General features: G+C 34.6%; 2 protein-coding genes across 2 annotated transcripts; one reads left to right on the forward strand and one right to left on the reverse strand.

Annotated features, from left to right (window-relative positions):
* Positions 1-10,543: 10,543 nt before the first annotated feature.
* Ythdc1 (YTH domain containing 1) lies at positions 10,544-12,177 on the reverse strand. Its single transcript, XM_088235980.1, has one exon. It carries the CDS (start codon positions 11,976-11,978, stop codon positions 10,635-10,637), a length of 1,344 nt encoding a protein of 447 aa, XP_088092106.1. The 5' UTR covers positions 11,979-12,177; the 3' UTR covers positions 10,544-10,634.
* An 874-nt stretch (positions 12,178-13,051) lies between these two features.
* On the forward strand, positions 13,052-20,546 carry Uba2 (Ubiquitin-like activating enzyme 2). The gene is made up of 6 exons (XM_088235971.1): positions 13,052-13,300; positions 13,379-13,533; positions 15,514-15,661; positions 16,539-16,678; positions 17,542-17,656; positions 20,316-20,546. The coding sequence occupies exons 1-6, from the start codon at positions 13,157-13,159 to the stop codon at positions 20,520-20,522; spliced, it is 909 nt and encodes a 302-aa protein (XP_088092097.1). The 5' UTR covers positions 13,052-13,156; the 3' UTR covers positions 20,523-20,546.
* Positions 20,547-20,633: the final 87 nt, after the last annotated feature.

Below are 20,633 nucleotides of genomic sequence, written 5' to 3' on the forward strand. Positions count from 1 at the left end.
TTACGACTAAAATAAAATGGCACCAAAATCGAAATATTTAGGTCATAACAGCATAAATATTTTATTATTTTTTTGCAAATTTATATATTTTAATGGATCCACAGTATTAGGCTCTAACAACTAATTTAGTATATTACCATCATGGTGTTTCTACAAAAAAGAAGGCAGAGAGGATAGAACGACACACCGCCCAAAAAAATATTTTTTCCATTTGTGCATATTTTGTATATGTATACATTTGAAATAAAAAATCAGTGAAAAACTGTTGATTTTTAACGTATTTTTTAATGAAAAATTATCATCTTCAAAGCCTTATCCGCACCTGATGGAACATAAGGTGCTGTAAGATAAAATAAATGCAGCTTATCGCAACTTTATAAAGTAAGGTGATCGATCTCACGCTTCAAGTGCTAGTTTAATAATGATAAAATATTACAGTGTGATACGACCTGTTAAAAAATTATTGTTTCATGTTGACCATCGAATTCAACAATATTGCAAAAAAAATTGAGCTTCTATCCAACGGCGAACGGTCCTTAAAAGCGATTATGAACAGCTTCCCATTATATTTTACCATCGATATTAATGTTTTATTCTAAAAGTATTTATTAAATAAACAAGTAATTGGATATTTTTGCTTCTTTTACATTGTATTTATTGGAAACCATTTAATGTAAACGTTTTTAAAAGGAGAGAAAAAGATATCAATAATCGGGATTGAAAAACTGACCCCTACCGATCACGCATTTCAAGTGTTTATTTGGAGGATCTTTTAAAAATGTATTTACACGGTTTTCAATGCGTATATTATAATATGTCAGCGCGTTGTATTTTGTTTGGCGTGTAGAGCCGCCTAAAGAGGTGCTTGGTAGATGTGACTATGTACAAACTTGGAAACGGAAATAACTGAAATTTTAATCATAAACTGCAAAAAAAACCTATACGTATTGTAAATTAAATAACAATTCGGATTGTTTTGAGCACATTATTGTAAAACACACTCTTTTTGCTCAAATGACATTATTTTCTGGCCCAGAATACTTATAGGTAATTAAATAAACTGAAAAACGTATCAAGTACTTATGCTGTTTTTGTAAACTATTTTGTCATTTATGTTGTTTTTGTAAGAAAAAGATTTGTACTTCGGATCAATTTATAAAAAAAATAATTTAAAACGGACGTATTGAATCATTTTCATCTCCCTGCTGTTAACATCATGGCATGGGGTTTGGTTATATAAATATACTTATTGCACCAAAAACATGTTATTAATAATAATCTGCGTTATTTTTCCTTTTACCCGGGGTAAGAGTATCACCGTTCTCCAAATATAGATATTATCTCCAATAGTATAAATAACTAGAGTAGGTAACAGCCAATGAAATGTTTACTTTTTTTTTTGACGAAGAGTAGTTACGAGAGCTAACTAGCAGTCAGTTTTTTAAAGTAAAATAAGCCTCCTGTTCATGCAAGGTAGGTAGGTAAGGGTCAAATTGCAGTTACGAGGTGTCAAATCTAGAGCAACGATATGATTTTTGTTCTTGCCCCACCTGACCTTATGGAAAATCTTCCTCGATTTTTATTTCTCGGACCTCTTTTATTTTCATGGATGGTTTGCTTTGCTTAAAAAATAAGGATCCGATGCTTTCTTCATGAAACGTGCCACGCTGTCCTTTAGTTCATAAAATGGTGACGGATATTGCTGTTCTATTGTCTTATTATGCAACTAATTCGTTTCGTAAATTCATTCGTATCGCGTGAGGGAACGAGAGAGAAATACACTTTTGATCATATTAAAGCGAGATGGATATATGACGAAGGAACGAGAGAATAATCCTTTCCATTATTACCAGTCTATTCACATCTGTCCTTTTGCTTTCTTATCTCTAAATAATTTTTCTTTTTTTACTAAACGTTTTTGTTTATTAAGTGACGAAGTCAGGCAAAACGATATACCTCAGCCTGACATTTTGAACTGTCAAATTATTTTTGTTATAAAAACGACAGAACTAGGTACGGACGGTACGGTAAAATATGGCCAGATGTAATGTTTTTGTAAAAAAAAAAACTCTCGCAGATACACATACCTACGTCTGCATCGTGGCAGGAAGTATATTATTTTAAATCAGTATTTTTGCACCACAACAGGCCAGAACTTATAAGACCATCAATTATTGCCATGACTGCCCCTGCACGAGATGTTCTTGCAATGCCAAAATCAACAATCTGATGAAAATAAAGTCTGATGCTAACTAATGAAATTTTCCAACAAGTCGTCTTAATTTATAGATTTTTTAGATATTGAACTATATGAATCTAGCATAGAATTAAGAAAAGTCCAGAAGGAGCGTAGTATATTTGAATACACCGGACTGTGTCCAAAAATCCCCCCACTTAGCCCCACTTTCGCCGCGCGCATTCGTGAAGTCGCCGCGTAATGTTTCCAGATGGAAAAAAATATAATCATAACACAAATGTGAGGTAAAAAAAAGCAATTTGTCAATTTCTCTAAAATTGTATTGTGCACGCGGAAACATTGATAGACAAAACAGAGTAGATGAGTAAAGAGTCATTTAAAAAGAATAATTAAATTAATGAACTAAAAATATAAAACTCATTTTATTTTACATAAAACAGGTATGTTTATATCACGTTAAATAATATTCGATGTTTTAAAGATGATGTCGGTCAAATGTCTACCATGGTGTTGTTTAATCCAAGGTCCAATTTTCATTAGTTCTCTCTAATGTGGAGCAAAGTAGGGTAAAAAAATTACTACCCTGGCAACGCTAACGAAATTTCCATTTTGTTTCTTGGACAATCTGACAGATGGAAAAATAATTAAATTCTCAAGTAATGCATTTGCTACTTACACATGCATTTGCTAATTACACATGAAATGTGATCCCATCCTGTTTCTTAAATATCCCAGCAGAATTTCTACACTTTAAAACGACACAACACGGCATAGTTGAATTCAAATCGGGAGCTACGTTCTGAGCGACGTCTACAAAGAAACTAATGGGTCATAACGTAAAACTACTCTTTTAAGAGTAGTTCAGTCGCTTTCTGTTTGATGCGCGTGTGCGGTTTCTGGACTATTCTTAATTCTATGGAATCTAGTTTCGTATATGTAAAATTAATGAAAATAGTGAAAGTAAGTAAAAGTAAGTTTAGATGCAGATGATGGTACGAAAGAAATAAGAATGGAAGAAATAAGAATTGCTGCCAAATATATGAAGAATGGAAAAGCGCAAGGTTTTGATAATGTTGCTACAGAGTTTATAAAGGCAGGTGGTGAAATAATTTTTGTATGGCTGCACAAACTTTTCAACCGATGTTTAGAGGAAGAATACACTCCTCCAGACTGGAGAAGGGCTGTTGTTATGGCTCTATACAAAGGAAAAGGTTCAAGGGTGGAATGCGGAAATTATAGAGCAATCAGCCTTTTGAGCGCTGTTGAGAAAATGTATGGAAGAATACTGATTTGAGAGAGTAAGACAAGTTACAAAGGATACAGTGTGGGATATTCAGAGCGGTTTTACGAATGGATCAAATCTTTGCTTTACGAAACATGACAGAGAAATTTCTTGCTAAAAACCAAAAGCTTTTCTGTGCATTTGTTGATCTGCAAAAAACGTTTGATAGAGTTGACAAAGAAAAATTATGGAAGGTGTTATCGGAGTATGGAGTGAGCGGAAATCTAACACAAGCTAATGCTTCTCTGTATAAAGACAGCACAGCATGTGTTAGGGTAAACGGAACATACACATCGTGGTTTAACATTCATAAAGGAGTGAAGCGGGGATGTGTGATGTCACCATGGCTGTTCAACGTGTATATTGATAACTGCATGAAAGAACTGAAAGGCTTAAGAATGGGAGCAAAAATGTGTGATTTAAATGTCAATTGTCTTTTGTATGCTGACGATGCCGTACTTCTTGCTAACAACAAAGAGGAACTGCAATTCTTGGTAACAAAGGTCTACGATGTATGCAAGAGAACCGAATTGCTGATGAATGTCGATAAATCGAATGTGATGGTTTTTGAAAGAAATGAAAGTATGACTAAATGTGAAATCACTGTGAATGGAGTTATACTAAAACAAGTAGAGGAATTTGTGTATCTGGGAAGTATGTTTACTAGGGATGGAATGACTGAGAAAGATATTGAAAGGAGGGTGAGTGCCGTGAACAGAGTGAACGGCGCACTTAAATAGACTTGGGCAAATAAATGTTTGTCACAAGAGGCAAAATTGGCAGTTCACAACGGAGTCCTGGTCCCGTCCCTGATGTACGGGAGCGAAGTATGGACTTGGAAAAACAGGGATGAAAGTAGGCTGAATGCTGTTGAAATGCAATCTCTCAGGCGAATGTGTGGTAAAACTATGTATGATAGATGCACAAATGTTGAGATCCGTACATTATATAAAGCTGAGACAAGCATTATCGACAAAATCAAGAAAGGAGCTCTGCGCTGGTTCAGACATGTAGAACAAATGAACAGCAAAAGAACGGCTAAGAATATTTACAATGTGAATGTTGATGGATGCAAAAATAGAGGAAGACTGAGAAAGACATGGCATGACCAAATTCAACAAATACTTGAAGATGGATATGTCAAAAGTCGGAAAAATCGGCACGCGTGCATGAGAAGATGTATGAATGCAGAGGAAGCGAGATCTGTATGCAAAGATAAAGTGTTGTGGCGTTCTATCCTCTCTGCCTACCCTTACGGATTTTTTTGATGAATAAAAATGCACAAAGAACCCAAAAATAATTCCACGTGCAGTTTATATTAAGATAAGTGAATATGCAAAACTGAAAAAAAGAGATCTTTATGAACAGTTTCGGGAAAGGGGCGGGTCCCTTTTAATGTGAACAGCAAGAAATCTTCAAAATGTAAAGCTGGCCATGAAAAAACTGCTCCTCTATTGTTAATTAAAGATGTGACTGTTGCTTCAACACACTCATTTGTAAAGCAGTTAGTAAGTAAAGACAGTTTATCATAGTTCTCCAAGCACGGATTAAATATACATAGTCATAGCATTTGGTCCAAGTCTCCAAGCCTTATTCTACTTACCTTTAAAAAAAAAAATGGACAACTTTATTTGTTACGCCACAATGTTATCGTTTCATGAGGTTGCACTTGACTAAAGTTTTTAAACTGATTACAAAATTTCTAGATAAAGGGAAGTTTTAACAAAGACTTTATTATCCTTCATGTTTTAGAAAAAAAAAATCATAATTTAGGATTGATAATTTTTTTTGGTCAGTAATCACAGATAAGAATTTGCTATTTCTGTACATCTAAAAGTACAAATGTTTCGTGAAAAAGATTGAATTTACCATTTGAATGCCAGCAGAAAAAAAAAAAACTAAAATATAAATAAAATAAAGAGGATCACATATTATTGTTTTACTTAATAATATGTACATCTACCCAACAGCGTGTAAAAAGCTGCCTTTAAGCAACATAAAAAATAAATAGAAACGTAACCGCTTCAAATTGTGCAAATTATGTGTATTATCATTATTGAGGCAGTGATTATATGCCTACATGGAATGCGTAGACGGTCTACTGCATTCCTCAAAATATACAAGTGATTATTACATGTTTTTCAATTTTAAGATTTCTTCATTAAATTGCCTTATTTTTTATTGAACTTTAACAGTCAGACAAACAAACACAGCAGACAAAAATTTAGGCATAAAAATTAAGGTATTCAATTAAAACTTCCTTATTTATAAATTATATTTCGTACTCAATCTAAGTACTTTCTTGATCAAATTCTTAAAATAATCCAGTATTTTTATCTATAAATATCTGGACATACACTAAACGCTGTTGATATAATTTGATACTTATTAAATAAAGCAAACAAACCATCACACCATTCCTCGGTAGGGGTAGGTAAGGGTTGGAACGCCACTTCACCCTGTCTTTGCATGCAGACCTCACTTCCTCTCTATTCATGCATTCTCTCATGTGCGCACGCTGATTGTTCCAACATGTAGATGTTGGATTAGGTCATGCTTAATCTTTCTCTCTGCATCCATCAACATTTGCATTGTAAATCTTTTTGACGGCTATTTTGCAGTCCGTTCACTCTACATATCCAAACCATCATTTAAGATTATTGATAAAAAAAAAACTTCATTGTAAAGGATTTTGTTAGTTTGTTTTAGGAAGAATAATTGTGCTAAAAACAAAACGCAATCATAAAATGCTAAAAACAAAATGAAATCATAAAATAAGTGATTTTACAAATTATGTCAATGAAAGCAATCAATTGATTGAAATTGCAAAATAATATTATTTTGCATGCACACAAGTAATTTTGTAAATTTAAAAAAAATGATATATCAGGTTGGGGAAAAAGAAATTTCGTATTTCGCACCCTTTTTTTCAACTAAGTATATTTTGTTAATTATTGGTCACATTGGATCATACAATACGGCGTTGTAAAAGTGTCCGTGTATGCTACAAACACTTCTTTAACAGTATTGCGCTTGGTCGATTCAGTCCTGAACTATTGTGCGTCGAGTATAGAGGTCTCAAAGGAAATTCGCCATATTTTACATTTTTACTAACAGAAAGGGAAAAACGCATCAAAAGAGACCAAAAAAAATTGCGATGTATACGGGGCCAATACTCTTTCGGTTCGTGCTGCATAACAGTGGTTTAAGCGTTTTCGTTCTGGTGTAGTGGAGGTGAATGATGCACCACGCTCTGGCAGGCCTGTCGTTGAAAATGTCGATAAAATCATGCAAAATATTGAGAGTCTGTCATGTTAGCAGTCGTAGCATCGCCCAGGAGCTGAATATCGATCATAAAACCAATTTGTACCATTTGCAGAAGGTAGGATTTAAAAAAAAAAAACTCGCTGTTGCAAAAAAATCTCATGGACCGAATTTCCATCTGCAAAAAACTGCTGAATCGCAACAAAATCGACCCATTTCTGAAACGGATGGTGACTGGTGATGAAAAGTGGGTCACTTAAGACAATGTCAAGTGACAGAGATCGTGGTCGAAATCCAACGAAGCGGCCCAGACTGTGGCCAAGCCAGGACTGACAGCCAGGAAGGTGTTGCTGTGTGTTTGGTGGGATTGGCAGGGAATACTCTACTATGAGCTGCTCTCCTATGGCCAAATGCTCAATTCTGTCCTCTACTGTGAACAACTCGACCATTTGAAGCTGGCGATCGAATAGAAACGGCCAGAATTGGTGAATAGGAGAGGAATCGTGTTTCGTCAGGACAACACCAAGCCGCACACATCTTTGGTGACGTGCCAGAATCTCCGGGAGCTCGGATGGGAAGTTCTTATGCATTCACCCTATAGTCCGGACTAGGCACTAAGTGATTACTACCTGTTCCTGCCCTTGAGGTATTATATTACGAAAATGGCGCTATATAAGTTATCAATAATAATGGCCAATGCGCTTGGGGGTACAAATTTGGCCTGGATAGAGGCCCTTGAAAATTGGTTGTCTGAGTATTTTGCCAATAGGGACAAGAGCTTCTACGAGAGGGGCATTATGAAGTTGGATTTTCATTGGCAACAAGTTATCAAATAGAATGGCGCATATTTGACTTGAATCGGATGATTGTAACACTTTTTATAAAGCATTGAAATAAAGCGAAAAATATGAAATTACTTTTTCCCCAACCTAATATAAATAACACATAAATAAGAAAAATAATACATAATTTAAAAGGTACTTATATTAATCGCATATAAAAATCAATAGAACACTTTTGTTAACTGAAAAAATGAAGGGATATTTTTTTAAACATAGATTAAATAAAAAGTATTTCTATAAATCTTACAGAAAGCAGATGCTGAAAATACAAAAAAGCAATCAAGGGGTTTTTAATTTTAGAATAGAAATTTACCAACTAATTTTCATATTGTCATAATATTGTAATGCTCTCTGAAAAATTAAATGTAACAACACTCGTGTTTTTTTTTTTTTACAAATTTTTGTAATTTTATGAAATAATGTGTGCAGAAATAATATTCCCACTCCTTCGTTAATATTTTCATAGCATTTTTCATGAAGAAAAAAAATATATATATATATAGTTGGGCAATTTTTAGAGTGTCCACTTACTTATTTTTCAAACCAATAACTGAATATACCAGTGACAGGTAAAAATAAGTGAACAGGTTGAAAAATAGTGTTTTTAGTTTTTACTGAAATACAGATTTGATAGCTTTAAATATCGATAGCACAAAATAAATATAATATACAAAGTTATAAATTTCAATGGAAACAAATTATACGGGGAATCACTTATATCAAAATAACTGAACACTTTATTTAACAATAAATAATTAAGGTAGAAATTAATATCACAAATAATAATTGTTAAATACTGAAAATAAATTTCGGTTCATGAACCTGCCTTATGAAATATTTATATATACACATATCACATTGATTTGTGATTTTAAAAAATTCGAATTATTTATGTTTTCTTATAAACAACTGGGGACTATTGTTTATGTATATGTTGCGGCAATTACACGAAACTGCATGTTTAAATACACAAAATAACTGTACAAGTAGGTATGATATTATGTGTATTTTTAAAATACGCATGGGTATAATTATTTATATTTGTAAGGGTATGTGGTATGTATCCAGGAAACCCTGACATCCGTACGATTTCAATGCAAAAAAAAATATATATATATATATATATATATCTAACTTATTTGAAATACTATAGGACCAAAACCACTGAATGGCCTAAAAAAATAATACTGACAATAAACATGAAAAAAAAAACGAATTTCCAAAATTCGATCAGCCTTGTTTTTTTAAATATATTACACCTAATAAACTCTTATCACAACTCTGAAGTTTATTCAGTTTTCCAAGTTATTCACCCTTTTTTGAACTGCACAATAGCTAAACGATCAAAATAAAGATTATTTGATATTTAAAAATAATAATTAATTACATAATTTTGGAAACTAAAATAGCAGTAAGGGATTGACCCATAACTTTACTATTTACTTTAACTAAAATGGAATACCGGAAAAGTTTAAAAAGCCTCATATTTATATACAACATAAATTACATATTAATGATAATTTACAATTTTTATACAATAATAAACATATTTTATTTAGTTGACCGTAGTTCTATAAAAAATCGAGTCTTTGCAATCAGTTAAGAGAATTATTTTTTCTTAAGAAGTAATTTGGGCAAAGGAGATTCTAAGGAAACTTATTCTGGTAAATATTGGTTGAATTTTGGATTAAACACAAGGCTTGCATTTAGAGCAGATTTTGCGGTAATTAAGGCAGAATTTTTTTTTTGCAAAAAATTGCTTTTAAATACTTCAAATGCAATTTTCAGGCAAATTCTATAGAATAAATCTCAGCTAGAGAAAGGAAATCTTAATCAAAGTTCAGAAGATATCTAGCGGAGAATGATCACAATCGCATTGATCCAAAATCACCCAACTCGTACTGTCAATGTAACAGTAGAGCATTATTCTTTTCTAATAAAATCAAATTTATTAAGAATTTGTTTACAATTATAACAGCAATTTAAAACATCTTTAAATCCGCTTTTTTTTTAAATCGAGACAATAAAATATATTTTTGGTGAATTCGTTTTAAATTACTAAATTAGGTGTTAAAACGTTGCAAGTTCTATACAGTAATTTCACTGGATCCAAATTAACAAATATAAAAGTTTTTCCGAAGCAAATTATTATTACAGATTTTAGAAAATCTACTTTCTGCATGTTCAATAAAAAAACCAGAATCCGGAAAAGAAGGCAAATGAATCCACTTTATAGAGTTAATAATATGTTAATACTAAATAGGGAAAGGTCTCAGATAATTGGATCGCATAGTTCTCGAGACTCTTGATATTCCTCAGTTTGCTGCATCCCCATTAGATATTTTTTGTTTGTAGACAACTTCTATAGTACTAGTAATAGTGAAGACTTTTGGAGCACAGGAAAGTCAATTATTGGAAACAAAAAGTACTGCGAGTTGGAGTTAAACCATATGTCCATAGTACCGAATAATTTCACTAAATACATGATAACTAAATTGGTATCTGCGCATATAATTTTATATACAAGATAGTTCATTTGAGTAGGAGAAATTCACAAAGTTCCTGACGCCACAATCACAAATATGTAAATACATGTTTTCAAAACGTTTAATAATGATATAGGTTCGATAAGCACCATCACATTTTATTAAAATCGAATGAGAAAAATCATAATGCGCATATTTTACAAAGTGCAGAATTTTCCATTCGAAAATATTTAAGTTTATACGAAATACACGGTCTCTTTGCTGCCTACATTAACGTCTCTTTACTAACTAAACCAATTTTTAAGACAGGTACGCGTGAGAATGAAGTATATCAAAATAATCACAGTAATCCGAGATCATTACATTATCCGTAATAAAGGATATCCATAGAGCTCTATTTCATTATAAATAATAAAAGTTAGAATACTTCAGAAATAAGCTCGTACACAGTCAAATATAAAAAAAGTCCAAATAGTCTTTAACACTTTATTGATTAAAAATTAAACATACGGCTCACAGTCGTAGCAATTAGAATTATAGCTATAGCTCACTCGCGGGGACACTCATCGCCGGTCTCGGTAGCTACGGTGGTGGGAACGCTCCGTGGCCGGGGAGCGGCGCGAGCGCTCACTCGTGCGCCACAGGAACTCATCCACCGAGCGGTCGTACGAGCGCTTGTCCGCATAGGGCGCCGCGTACTCCGGCAGTGGCGGCCCCTCGTAGTAGCGTGGCAGAGGCGGCGGCAGCGCTTCGTACGCGCTACTGAAGCCAGGCGGCGGCGCGTACGGCAGCGGCGGCAGCTGGTGCTGCATGCTGCGCATGTAGTCCGCCACGTAAGCTTCCGCCGCGGCAGCCGCGCCCCCGTAGCGCTCCCGTGCGTGCAGCCAAGTGGGCGTCCGCTCGCGCGTGTACGGGCTCGAGCCGCGCGGCTTGTACGACGAGCTGCCCCCGATCCGGCTACGCGTGCTGAGGAACATCTTGCGGCGTCCGCGCGTGTACACGCCACCGCGACTCCTGTAGCTGTTCCCTCGGCCCGAGATGGGCGCTTTGTACCCCCTATAGCCCGAACTACGCAGATATACTTTCTTGGAAGATTCCTTCGATCTCCGTAAGATCGGCGTCATCTCGATGGCGTCGTCTTCCGGAAACAGACGACAGAGCTCCTCTGCCACTTTGGGTTCGATCTCCTGTCCATCCCGGCCGATCTTCACGGACTTACCATCGTTCCAGGGGTTATAGAGATGTAGAGTGCTGCTGAAAGGGAGCTCTTTGCGGCACACCCAGTCCACCTTGAAGACGCCTCCGAGCGCCTTGGCGGAAAGCCCGGGAGGTAGGACCCAGGAGATGGCCGGCACATCTCTGCGCGATTCTCCGTGTAGACGCGCGAAGCCAGCAAACTTCCCGCTTTCTTTAACTGAGAAAATTAGGATCACATTGCGCGATTCGCGGTAGGCTTGATTTAAATTGGCCTCATTCTGCGGTAAAGTTGACCAGACTCCTTTTGCTTTGGACAAAATAACATTTTCGGCGTTATTTGATTTAATCACAAAAAATCTGGTATCCCTGAACAAATAGTTCAACTTAGTGATATAGTCGTAATTTTTAGCTTTGTCGTTTGACCGTGGTCTTTTAAGCTCGGGAGATGGTGTCGCTTTATCTCTGGGCCGGTCTCTCTTGTGCCGTGATCGACGTTCTTTACGTTCTGTGGAGGATTTGGAACTCACCGTGCTTATGCTGGGGCCGCTAGATTCACTAGACGTACTACTAGAAACCTCACTGCGTGTATCGTAGTCCTTAACTTCTTCCAATTGTTTCAATTCTTCTCCGATTTCTGCATCGACTTCACCTACGCCTAGATTGACCGAGTCCGTGTTACCAGTTTCCATCTTTGTGTCTATAATCCTCATCTGCAGGAACGATTTGAGCACCTCACTCTTCACAGTACACTCTTATAATATACATTTAAATGTCAATTTAAGTGCCATACAAAAGCAATCACTTATAGATAAGAAAATACATTTTTATTAAAACGCAACTATCAGGACGTTTTGCGGCAAGCTCGATGTTTGGTTTGGTTAAAACAGTGTGACAACTTGACACTAAAATGAAATTGAACAAATAAAAATTAAGTCAAACCAATTTGGTTTCGTTGGTAACGGCAATAATCGATCAGATAGGTAGGTTCCATTGAAGAATTTGACTTTCCATCTACCTTGGAAACTGAATGTATCACGAGGGGAATACATGGAAAATGGAAAAGAATGTAGTTGTTTTTGGGGTAGTTTGATTATTTTAGAGAGTAGCGAGATTGATAAAAATTAATATGAGATTTGATTATCTCAGAACTACAAATATTATTTGAATGGCGATCAGTTTCCGAATTATTATTAAAATGGTTATTGTTAAAGTTATTATTTTCAATAGAAAGGGTTTTGGAATTCCAGGTGATTCACCGCTTGGTCATTTGAATTCAACCCAAGGTACCGAATTCTAATTGACATTAACAATAGACGGAATATTATATATTTTAAGTAATTAGTAACGGCTCAGGTAAATATGGTTTAAATTGATTTATTTTTTTAAGGCGGTAATTAAAATGGGGTTCTTTTAACGATAGGCTAGTATGAAATAAAATATTATTATTGTGAAAGTGCATGTTTGAGAAATCCTAGAATAGAAAACAAAATAATGTACTGGAAGTTCATATAAATTCGTATTGAAATATTTTAAAATATCACCGCGTTTTTTCCCAATACAAATAAAGGTTGATTTTACGGTGAATAATGAAAATTCCTGCTTATTTTACGGGGAAAAAAGGTTTGAATGCTTGAATATTTTAGACAGGTATGTATAGGTTGTATCACCCACAGACCACAGATATCGTATCACCCTTTGTACCTAGCCTCACATCTCATGTCATAGACAATAATCACGATTCAACAGCAACCGAGTCTGTAGGTCTGTAATGTTGTCAGCTATTGTAACTTGTAACAAAATTTTACAATAGCTGACGAAAATTGACGTTTATCGTTGGTTATGGTTCGGCATTTGGCCCAGTTTGGCGTTTTTCAAGCAAACAGCAAATATGGCGGCGCGTGTAACCGGTGTGTTTGAAAACAATTTGAGTGAATTAATCATAAATTCTAAGATCTTAGTCGTCGGAGCTGGCGGGATTGGTTGTGAATTATTGAAAAATCTTGTATTATCAGGTTTTAATGATATTGAAATAGTAAGTAAAGCGATTGAGATTGAAACTAAAAGTACTCCACTAAGGTTATATTATTAAATATTTTCTCTTGTTTTCCAGATTGATCTTGATACGATAGATGTTAGTAATCTTAACCGACAATTCCTCTTCCACAAAGAACATGTCGGAAAATCTAAAGCAGAAGTGGCTCGGACAAGTGCGTTGAAGTTTAATCCCAGCGTTACGATCAAGGCATATCACGATAGCATTACCTCGTAAGTTAAAAATTATGTTGTAAATCAAACAGTACGTGGCTTCGTTAAAAAATACGAAATGATAAATGTTGTTATAAAAAAAACTGTATGTAATAAGATTTATTGAGGTTATAAGTTACAGTAACGAAAACAACTTGTGTGTGTTTTTCTCAGCCATATAAGTGAACATATTTTTAATTTGCATTCTATGTTTCTAAGCTTGAGAATCGACGTCAATATGAACTGGAGTTCGTTTCACTCCACGACGATACATACTTTAATTGTATGGCCATTTGGAATAATCTAGATTTTTATAAAATGAATGAAGCGTCAATTCGTTGACAGGCACACAAATGTTGGGATCTACTCAGGTAAAAATTCAGAAAAAAAGAGTGAAGACAAGTCTGTCCTGCTTTGTAGTGGTCGGTGAATTTGCCTAGTATTTTTGAGGTCCTGCAGGTCCCCCAATGCAGTAGGAGTGTTAGACTGTTCACCTTGCCTTCATGTAACAGACGATTGAGATAAGCTGTATTTGGTGTACCAATGCAGTGCCCTATGCACAATAGGTTGGGTCACAGTTGTATGGAGAGAAAAATTTGTCTCATTTCTAAAAGGGTGCCAAATGATGCTTCTAGCTTTATTACAAAATTTGATTAGAATCAAATATCATCTTCTGCCTCCGGATTGATATTGAAATATATGTTTTTTTAAATTAGCTTTTTATTATTTATAAATCATAAAATACAAAGTATAATACATATGAATTACATTTACTTAAAAATATATACTTTTTATTTTAAACAGCACATATTAAGAACAACAAAGCAAGTTTAACACCTTTATAACTAAATATAACCCAACAATATATGAGCCAAAAACCTTTTCTTGCACAAATAAAATAAATATATAAAACCCTTTCAAGAATGGAGGAAGTCGTAGATCTAGAACTAAGGGAGACAAGGTCGTTAACATCACATGCTACGCAGACGATGCAACTCCACCAAAACAGTAGTCTATTTGAACTCAGAATTATTGTTGCATGTCTGCTATTTACATTTTATGTTTATATCCATACAGTTTTATTTATTATATTTATTTATTATGTGCTAGAACATAATATTAAAAGAATGTAAATGAATACCTCGACACGGGTTATGCTCAGTGAGTTGTTCTTATAGAAAAGAAAAAATATAAAATTTTATGTGAAATAAAATAGGCAGTGGCAATTCCTGATGATTAGAACATATTTATAAATCTCAGTTAGTAAAACAAAAGTTTATATATTTTTTAATATTTCGGTTTAAAAATCTGGAGCCACAGCTTCCTAAACTTTTTTTGTTGAGTTGCTGAGCAAGGTTCAAAAAAGTTTTAAAATTTTGATTTTTAAAACCATTTGAAATTTCTAAGTAACATTTATTTATAACAAGGTAAAGTTTTCAAAAATGGCACCCATAAAAATATTATTTCATTATCATCATTCCCTTTCTGCACCTAATGGTGCGTAGGGCTCTGGATTGGTCCACCAATCGTAGCGTATCTTGATTAATCTTGTTACATGAAGGTAAGGTGATCACTCTTGCGCTTCAGGTACCAGTCCAGGGAGTATGAAATATTCTAGTGTGAAAACACCCTTTTAAATAAATATTTCATATCAACCATGTCGGGAATCGAACACGAGACCTCTTGCATGGTAGGCAAACGCACTGACCATTACACATTATATGCAGTAGGCAGTTACCCTAGAAGGAGAGAGCTTATATAATCGTATGCGTACGAAATTTGTGTTCAAGTGTGTGCATGTGCATATATATCGATTGATTAGAAAATTATTATAAAATAAAAACATTGTAATTAGTGTTACTAATGTTTATTCTATTTAATGAACGCAACTATAGTTTCGGGAGAGTATTCCTGTAGACAGGCGTTACAAACCGAATATTATAATAAATTGTAATATTAAAAATATTGTTGACAACCCCTAGGTGCTTATTTTACTTACAGGAACAAGTATGGTGTTAATTTTTTTAAAACCTTTTCTTTGGTTATGAATGCCCTCGATAATAGAGCGGCTAGAAACCATGTGAATCGAATGTGCTTGGCTGCCGATGTTCCATTGCTAGAAAGTGGTACTGCAGGGTATGCTGGACAGGTAAATATTATCTTACAACTTAATTACCCATATTTTCACCTTGCCATTGGGGTTTTCCAGACAGTTTTTTTTTTTTTTTTTTTTCACCTTTTTATGTTTGTGTTACCATGTTATACACAGAGCCTTACTTTTATGGGTATAATGTCCATAGATCAATGCCACGCACATGACGCCAAATGATTTTACCAGAGATCTAAAGCGTTGACCAAAGAAGCAACTTAGCATTTTCTATTAAACCCAATACTTTATAATGTTATGACCAATATTATTACACACGATGTGAACTCAATAAAATCAGATGACCAATCCAGTGCAAATTTATGGAGTACATTAGCTTCATCCTCGGCTTAGAGACTTCAAGAATATAAGTACACGTCCCACAAAAGGACCACAGGGCGTGGTAATATCAATCAGTTGGACAGTCAGTTCAATTCAGCCATCACTGTTACTCTCGCGCTTTATAACCGAGTTCTGTATTTTATTCACCATGTTATAAATGCGCGTTTGAACCCCAAAATCGCTTCTTTTGTTACCTCCAACTGGGGTGGTATTCCAAACGCTCTCGCGGCCGTATTATCTCGTGTATTTACATACAAATATTTTGTATGTAAATTCATGAGAGAAACTGTTGCCCTGTCAGGGAGAACAGTGGACGGGGGTGGCATAATTGCTTATGCACATGGGGTTACAGTTGGCTGGCGGCGCGCCTTATTAAGAGCGGAGTTTTTATGAATATAGACATGTAAATATAAGAATTATTGTATTTACAATTTATTTGAGTGTTATTTTTAAAATAAACCGTGAGAATTGTTCAATTTCTAGTTTCATTAGTTACTATGTTAAATGTATTTTTAATAAAATGACTTGCTGATTCCAGGTTGAGCTTATTAAGAAGGGTCAAACACAATGTTACGAGTGTCAGCCAAAAGCGACTCAAAAAACATTCCCTGGCTGTACAATCCGGAACACTCCATCTGAACCTATCCATTGTATTGTGTGGGCTAAACACCTCTTCAAGTAAGTTAATCCTTCATATTTATGTTACGAAAGGGAAATATCACTTTTTTAAAAACATTTTTAAAGTAATAAAGGTCCATGAAATACTGTCCAGTAAAAATAAATTGTTTTACTAATAGTAGCATAATACATACTTTTGAATTCCCGCAAAAACGGACATTCCATCGGCCACGCCCCTAATACGTCACGATTCATGTTTATTTGTTCTTGGCTATTGAAATTTGTGTATCGCAAAACAATATCACAAATCTTGACAGCACAACAACCAAGGCCAAACATGTTACATTTTCTAGCAACATATTTTTATTAAATTTATTTTTTACATTTATGTATGAAAACATTTCTCCACAATATCCATATTGATTTTGAAAATACAATTAATTATTCTGAATCCATTTATTATATGTTTATCGGTATTTGTAGTATGTGATATTTTCCTATTGTAGTTAGCAATACTTTACAGGTTAGCTTCTTTTACATTATGGCAGACCCTGAATCAGGAAGAATAAATTGACTACGAGATTGACTTATCTCAATTCGATTTTCTTTTTCAGGATTTATACCTGAGAGTAGCCATTGAGTCGAAAACACTAGATTCTGGTTCTATTTCTCACACGACTGAATTCTTCATCCATCTGAATACAGAATATTACATATCAGCATAACTGATATAAAACTAGCAGGTGTTGTCGGGTATTATCGACTCGAGCATATCTGGTTATGACTATATGTCTGTAGGCACCTTATGAGTTTTTTTAAAACTATTTTTCTTTTACGGAAACTCCTTTCCAGTGTTGGCATTGTGGTTTAAAATGTGCTTAGTCATATGCATAATGCAAGTAACATTTGGTTGTATATTGCAGTCAGCTGTACGGCGAGGAGGATCCCGATCAGGATGTATCTCCCGACACTGAGGACCCTGAAGCTGCGGGAGAAGCCGGCCAGAGAGCTCTTGGCAGTGAAACAGTGAATACTGAGGTAAACACATCTCATCAATAGTAACAACGTTCAGACAAATGTTGTCCCATTTTGTTTCTACATTACACAATACCTTATCAAAGTGTCAGTTTTAATCAAAAGACAAAATTTAAGTTACAAAGTTTTTTTTATAGTTTTTACATTGTATTTTATGCTTGTTAATAAAATTGACACTATTAGCAATAATTATTAAATTATGAGAGTAGGCTAAAAAATATTCACACATGCTTGTTGAACACGAATAAAAACAAACATATAGATCGGGCAAAAAGTATATCAAAGTACAATTAAAAATCATATATTTATTTTTCACCATAGTCACCATTAAGTTAACACATTTCTCAGTTTTTTCATTCTGTCACTGAAAATTTCTTCCGACTTTTCTCGAATCCTGGACTTGATAGGCTGCGTTCACCTCATCGTCCAAAGTGTAATGATTTCCCTCGAAGTCTATCTTGAGTAGAGGAAAAAAAATAAATTGCAAGGCGCAAGATCAGGGGAATAGGGAGGGTGTAGAATCGGTTCAAACTTCAGGTTTCGCTGAGCCTCTTCAGTTGCGCGCGAAGTGTGTAGATGAGCGTTTTTTGGTATTTTATAGTTTCCTAATTGTTCAATAATGAAGTCAACACGTTCTTTGGATATTTTAATATGGTTTGCTATAAGCTATTGAGTGATTCACCGGTCATTTTAAATGAAATCATTGACGAGCTTGCGATGTTTATCGTCTGTGGCAGTGATCGGACATCCGCTGCGTGTTTAATCAACAATTATGGCTTGCAACCACAAAATTTTACTACCCATCGATTTACAATAGACATCAATAGCATCATCATCTAATAAATCTCAGTGGTCAGAGTCACCTTTTCAGCAGTTGAAAATTCGATAACAGCACGCTGTTTAACTCGCATTGACACAGCACTAGAACACATCTCCATACTTCCGCTTCTCAAAATACACTGGATGAGCTCCGCCTTCAAACCTGCGCATGCGTAAAGAGGGGGAATGTTGGGGAAAGGGCACATGCCACCTGGCGCGCTTCTGAAGGTCATTTTATTCGCATTCTACAAGTATGTGTACATTAGTTTTCAGCCTACTCTTGTATAATTTTCTCCTTATCCGTACCTAATGATGGATACGGCAAAGCGTTGGTACACCGATCACAACATATCTCTGATCATTTATTAGTGAGAGCCAAGTTGATCAGTCTTGCACCCACAGATCAGAGGTCTGAGGTGCGAATCCCACTTTACCACAACTTGATTCCCATTTTCTAATAGCGAGTTATTTACAACTCATCGAAAATGGACTCAGGGATTGAAATATTTGGGCAAATCATAAGAATGCAAATATTTACCTTTTATATTTAAAAAAATGCCATTCGAATTATTGCAGTGTAACCTATCTTAATAAATATTTTAAGTAAACCTTGTCAGGAATCAAACTCAAGATCACATGGCAGGCAAACATGCTAACCAAAAGGCCACAAATTGACAAATAATTTTAGTGGCATTGAATCCAATCCAAAAATATATTATCAATCTTTAATTTTTGTAAGTGCAAATGGTACCTTCCTGTATCCCAGTACTGGTTAAAATGGCCTCATTTAATATAATTATATCAAATTATCAGTAAATTTTTTGTTTTATTTTTTTTTATATTTGTTTACTTTTGGTATATTTTTTATCACATAATATATCACATATATAAAAATCTACTTAGGCATGGCCTGTGCGTGGGTATACTAAATCTAGAATACATCATGAAATCTATGGTGTAGTGCATATTATATAAATATTTAAAAAAAACATACAAAATAAAAATTGGCGGTTACATTCAGGTTCTTTTTTTAATTGAGTATGTGGAAAATCAGAAATAGAAGAAAAAAAAGTAGATGCAGAGCAAAAAATTATTAAATTAAAGTAGATAGTTAAATTAAGAAATAATACAAAAGCAAAAAAATAGTTTATCTAGAAAAGAAAACATTGACATTTATATTTGTGACCAAGTTTAAAAATAAAATATTAGAAAAGAAGAGAGGCTTAAATTATCAATTTCCATTGTATCTTTAAAGTATGAGTTATACAGTTTAAATAAATGCTTACTGTAAATTAATGTATTATAGCAGAGATGAAGAAAATTGTATAAAAGGGAATATAGAAGTCTAGCCATTTATATGACCTGTCTTTGGCTGATTTGATTGGCTACTCAATACACCGTAACATTCACCATTTTGCCTATGTTTGAACATCCATATTTCTCCAATTCTTCCATCTGTTGACTTTTGTGAAGTTAAAGAACCGAACCTTCATTGATGTGGGTGAGATTCATCTGACTAAATTATTTCATCTACATACTAGGCCATGCCTGAAAATATTTTTTATTTTATATTTCTCCTTGGACCCGTTGGTTTTATCAACAATATTTTGAGTTTGTCCAAATTTTTGCAGACCCTCTAGAGAGTTATTAATATTAATAAATTACAACACGTAAATATTGTTATATATATTACAAGCACACTTCATTTTGAAAAAGGACACTATATATGCTCTCACAACAGAGGCAAGAGAGATGGAGAACATCTAAGAGAAGGAATATAAGAGTCTAGACATTTACAGGGCTTATGAAATGTAGCTGTTTACTGTAAATGATGAATTTTCAGGGTAATGTGGAGCGTACAAGTACCCGCACCTGGGCACATTCCTGCGGCTATGACCCGACTAAACTGTTCACCAAGTTGTTCAAGGACGATATACAATACCTCCTGTCTATGGACAACTTGTGGAAGACTCGTCGACCACCGACTCCTCTGGACCTGAATAATTTACCCGATGCAGGTAAACATTATTTTATCCTAACATTTTCATAGACTAGTAAATGAGACAAATAAAAAGTAATGGAAATAGATTTGAATTGAAAAAAGAAATCCCAGGGAATCAATTAATGACTGATTGAAACAAGATTTTCAGCCGAAACCGAA

Source organism: Micrasema longulum, unplaced genomic scaffold, assembly GCF_059751315.1.
Source record: "Micrasema longulum isolate JH-2025_06_02 unplaced genomic scaffold, ASM5975131v1 h1tg001484l, whole genome shotgun sequence".
Classification (NCBI taxonomy): Eukaryota; Metazoa; Arthropoda; class Insecta; order Trichoptera; family Brachycentridae; genus Micrasema; species Micrasema longulum.

Coding starts and splice junctions, on each gene's coding strand:
- Ythdc1 (XM_088235980.1), bottom strand. CDS start 11,978: ATGAGGATTATAGACACAAAGATGGAAACTGGTAACACGGACTCGGTC.
- Uba2 (XM_088235971.1), top strand. CDS start 13,157: ATGGCGGCGCGTGTAACCGGTGTGTTTGAAAACAATTTGAGTGAATTA. Junction 15,662..16,538: donor CTGCAGGGTATGCTGGACAG/GTAAATATTATC, acceptor TGCTGATTCCAG/GTTGAGCTTATTAAGAAGGG. Junction 16,679..17,541: donor TGGGCTAAACACCTCTTCAA/GTAAGTTAATCC, acceptor TGTATATTGCAG/TCAGCTGTACGGCGAGGAGG.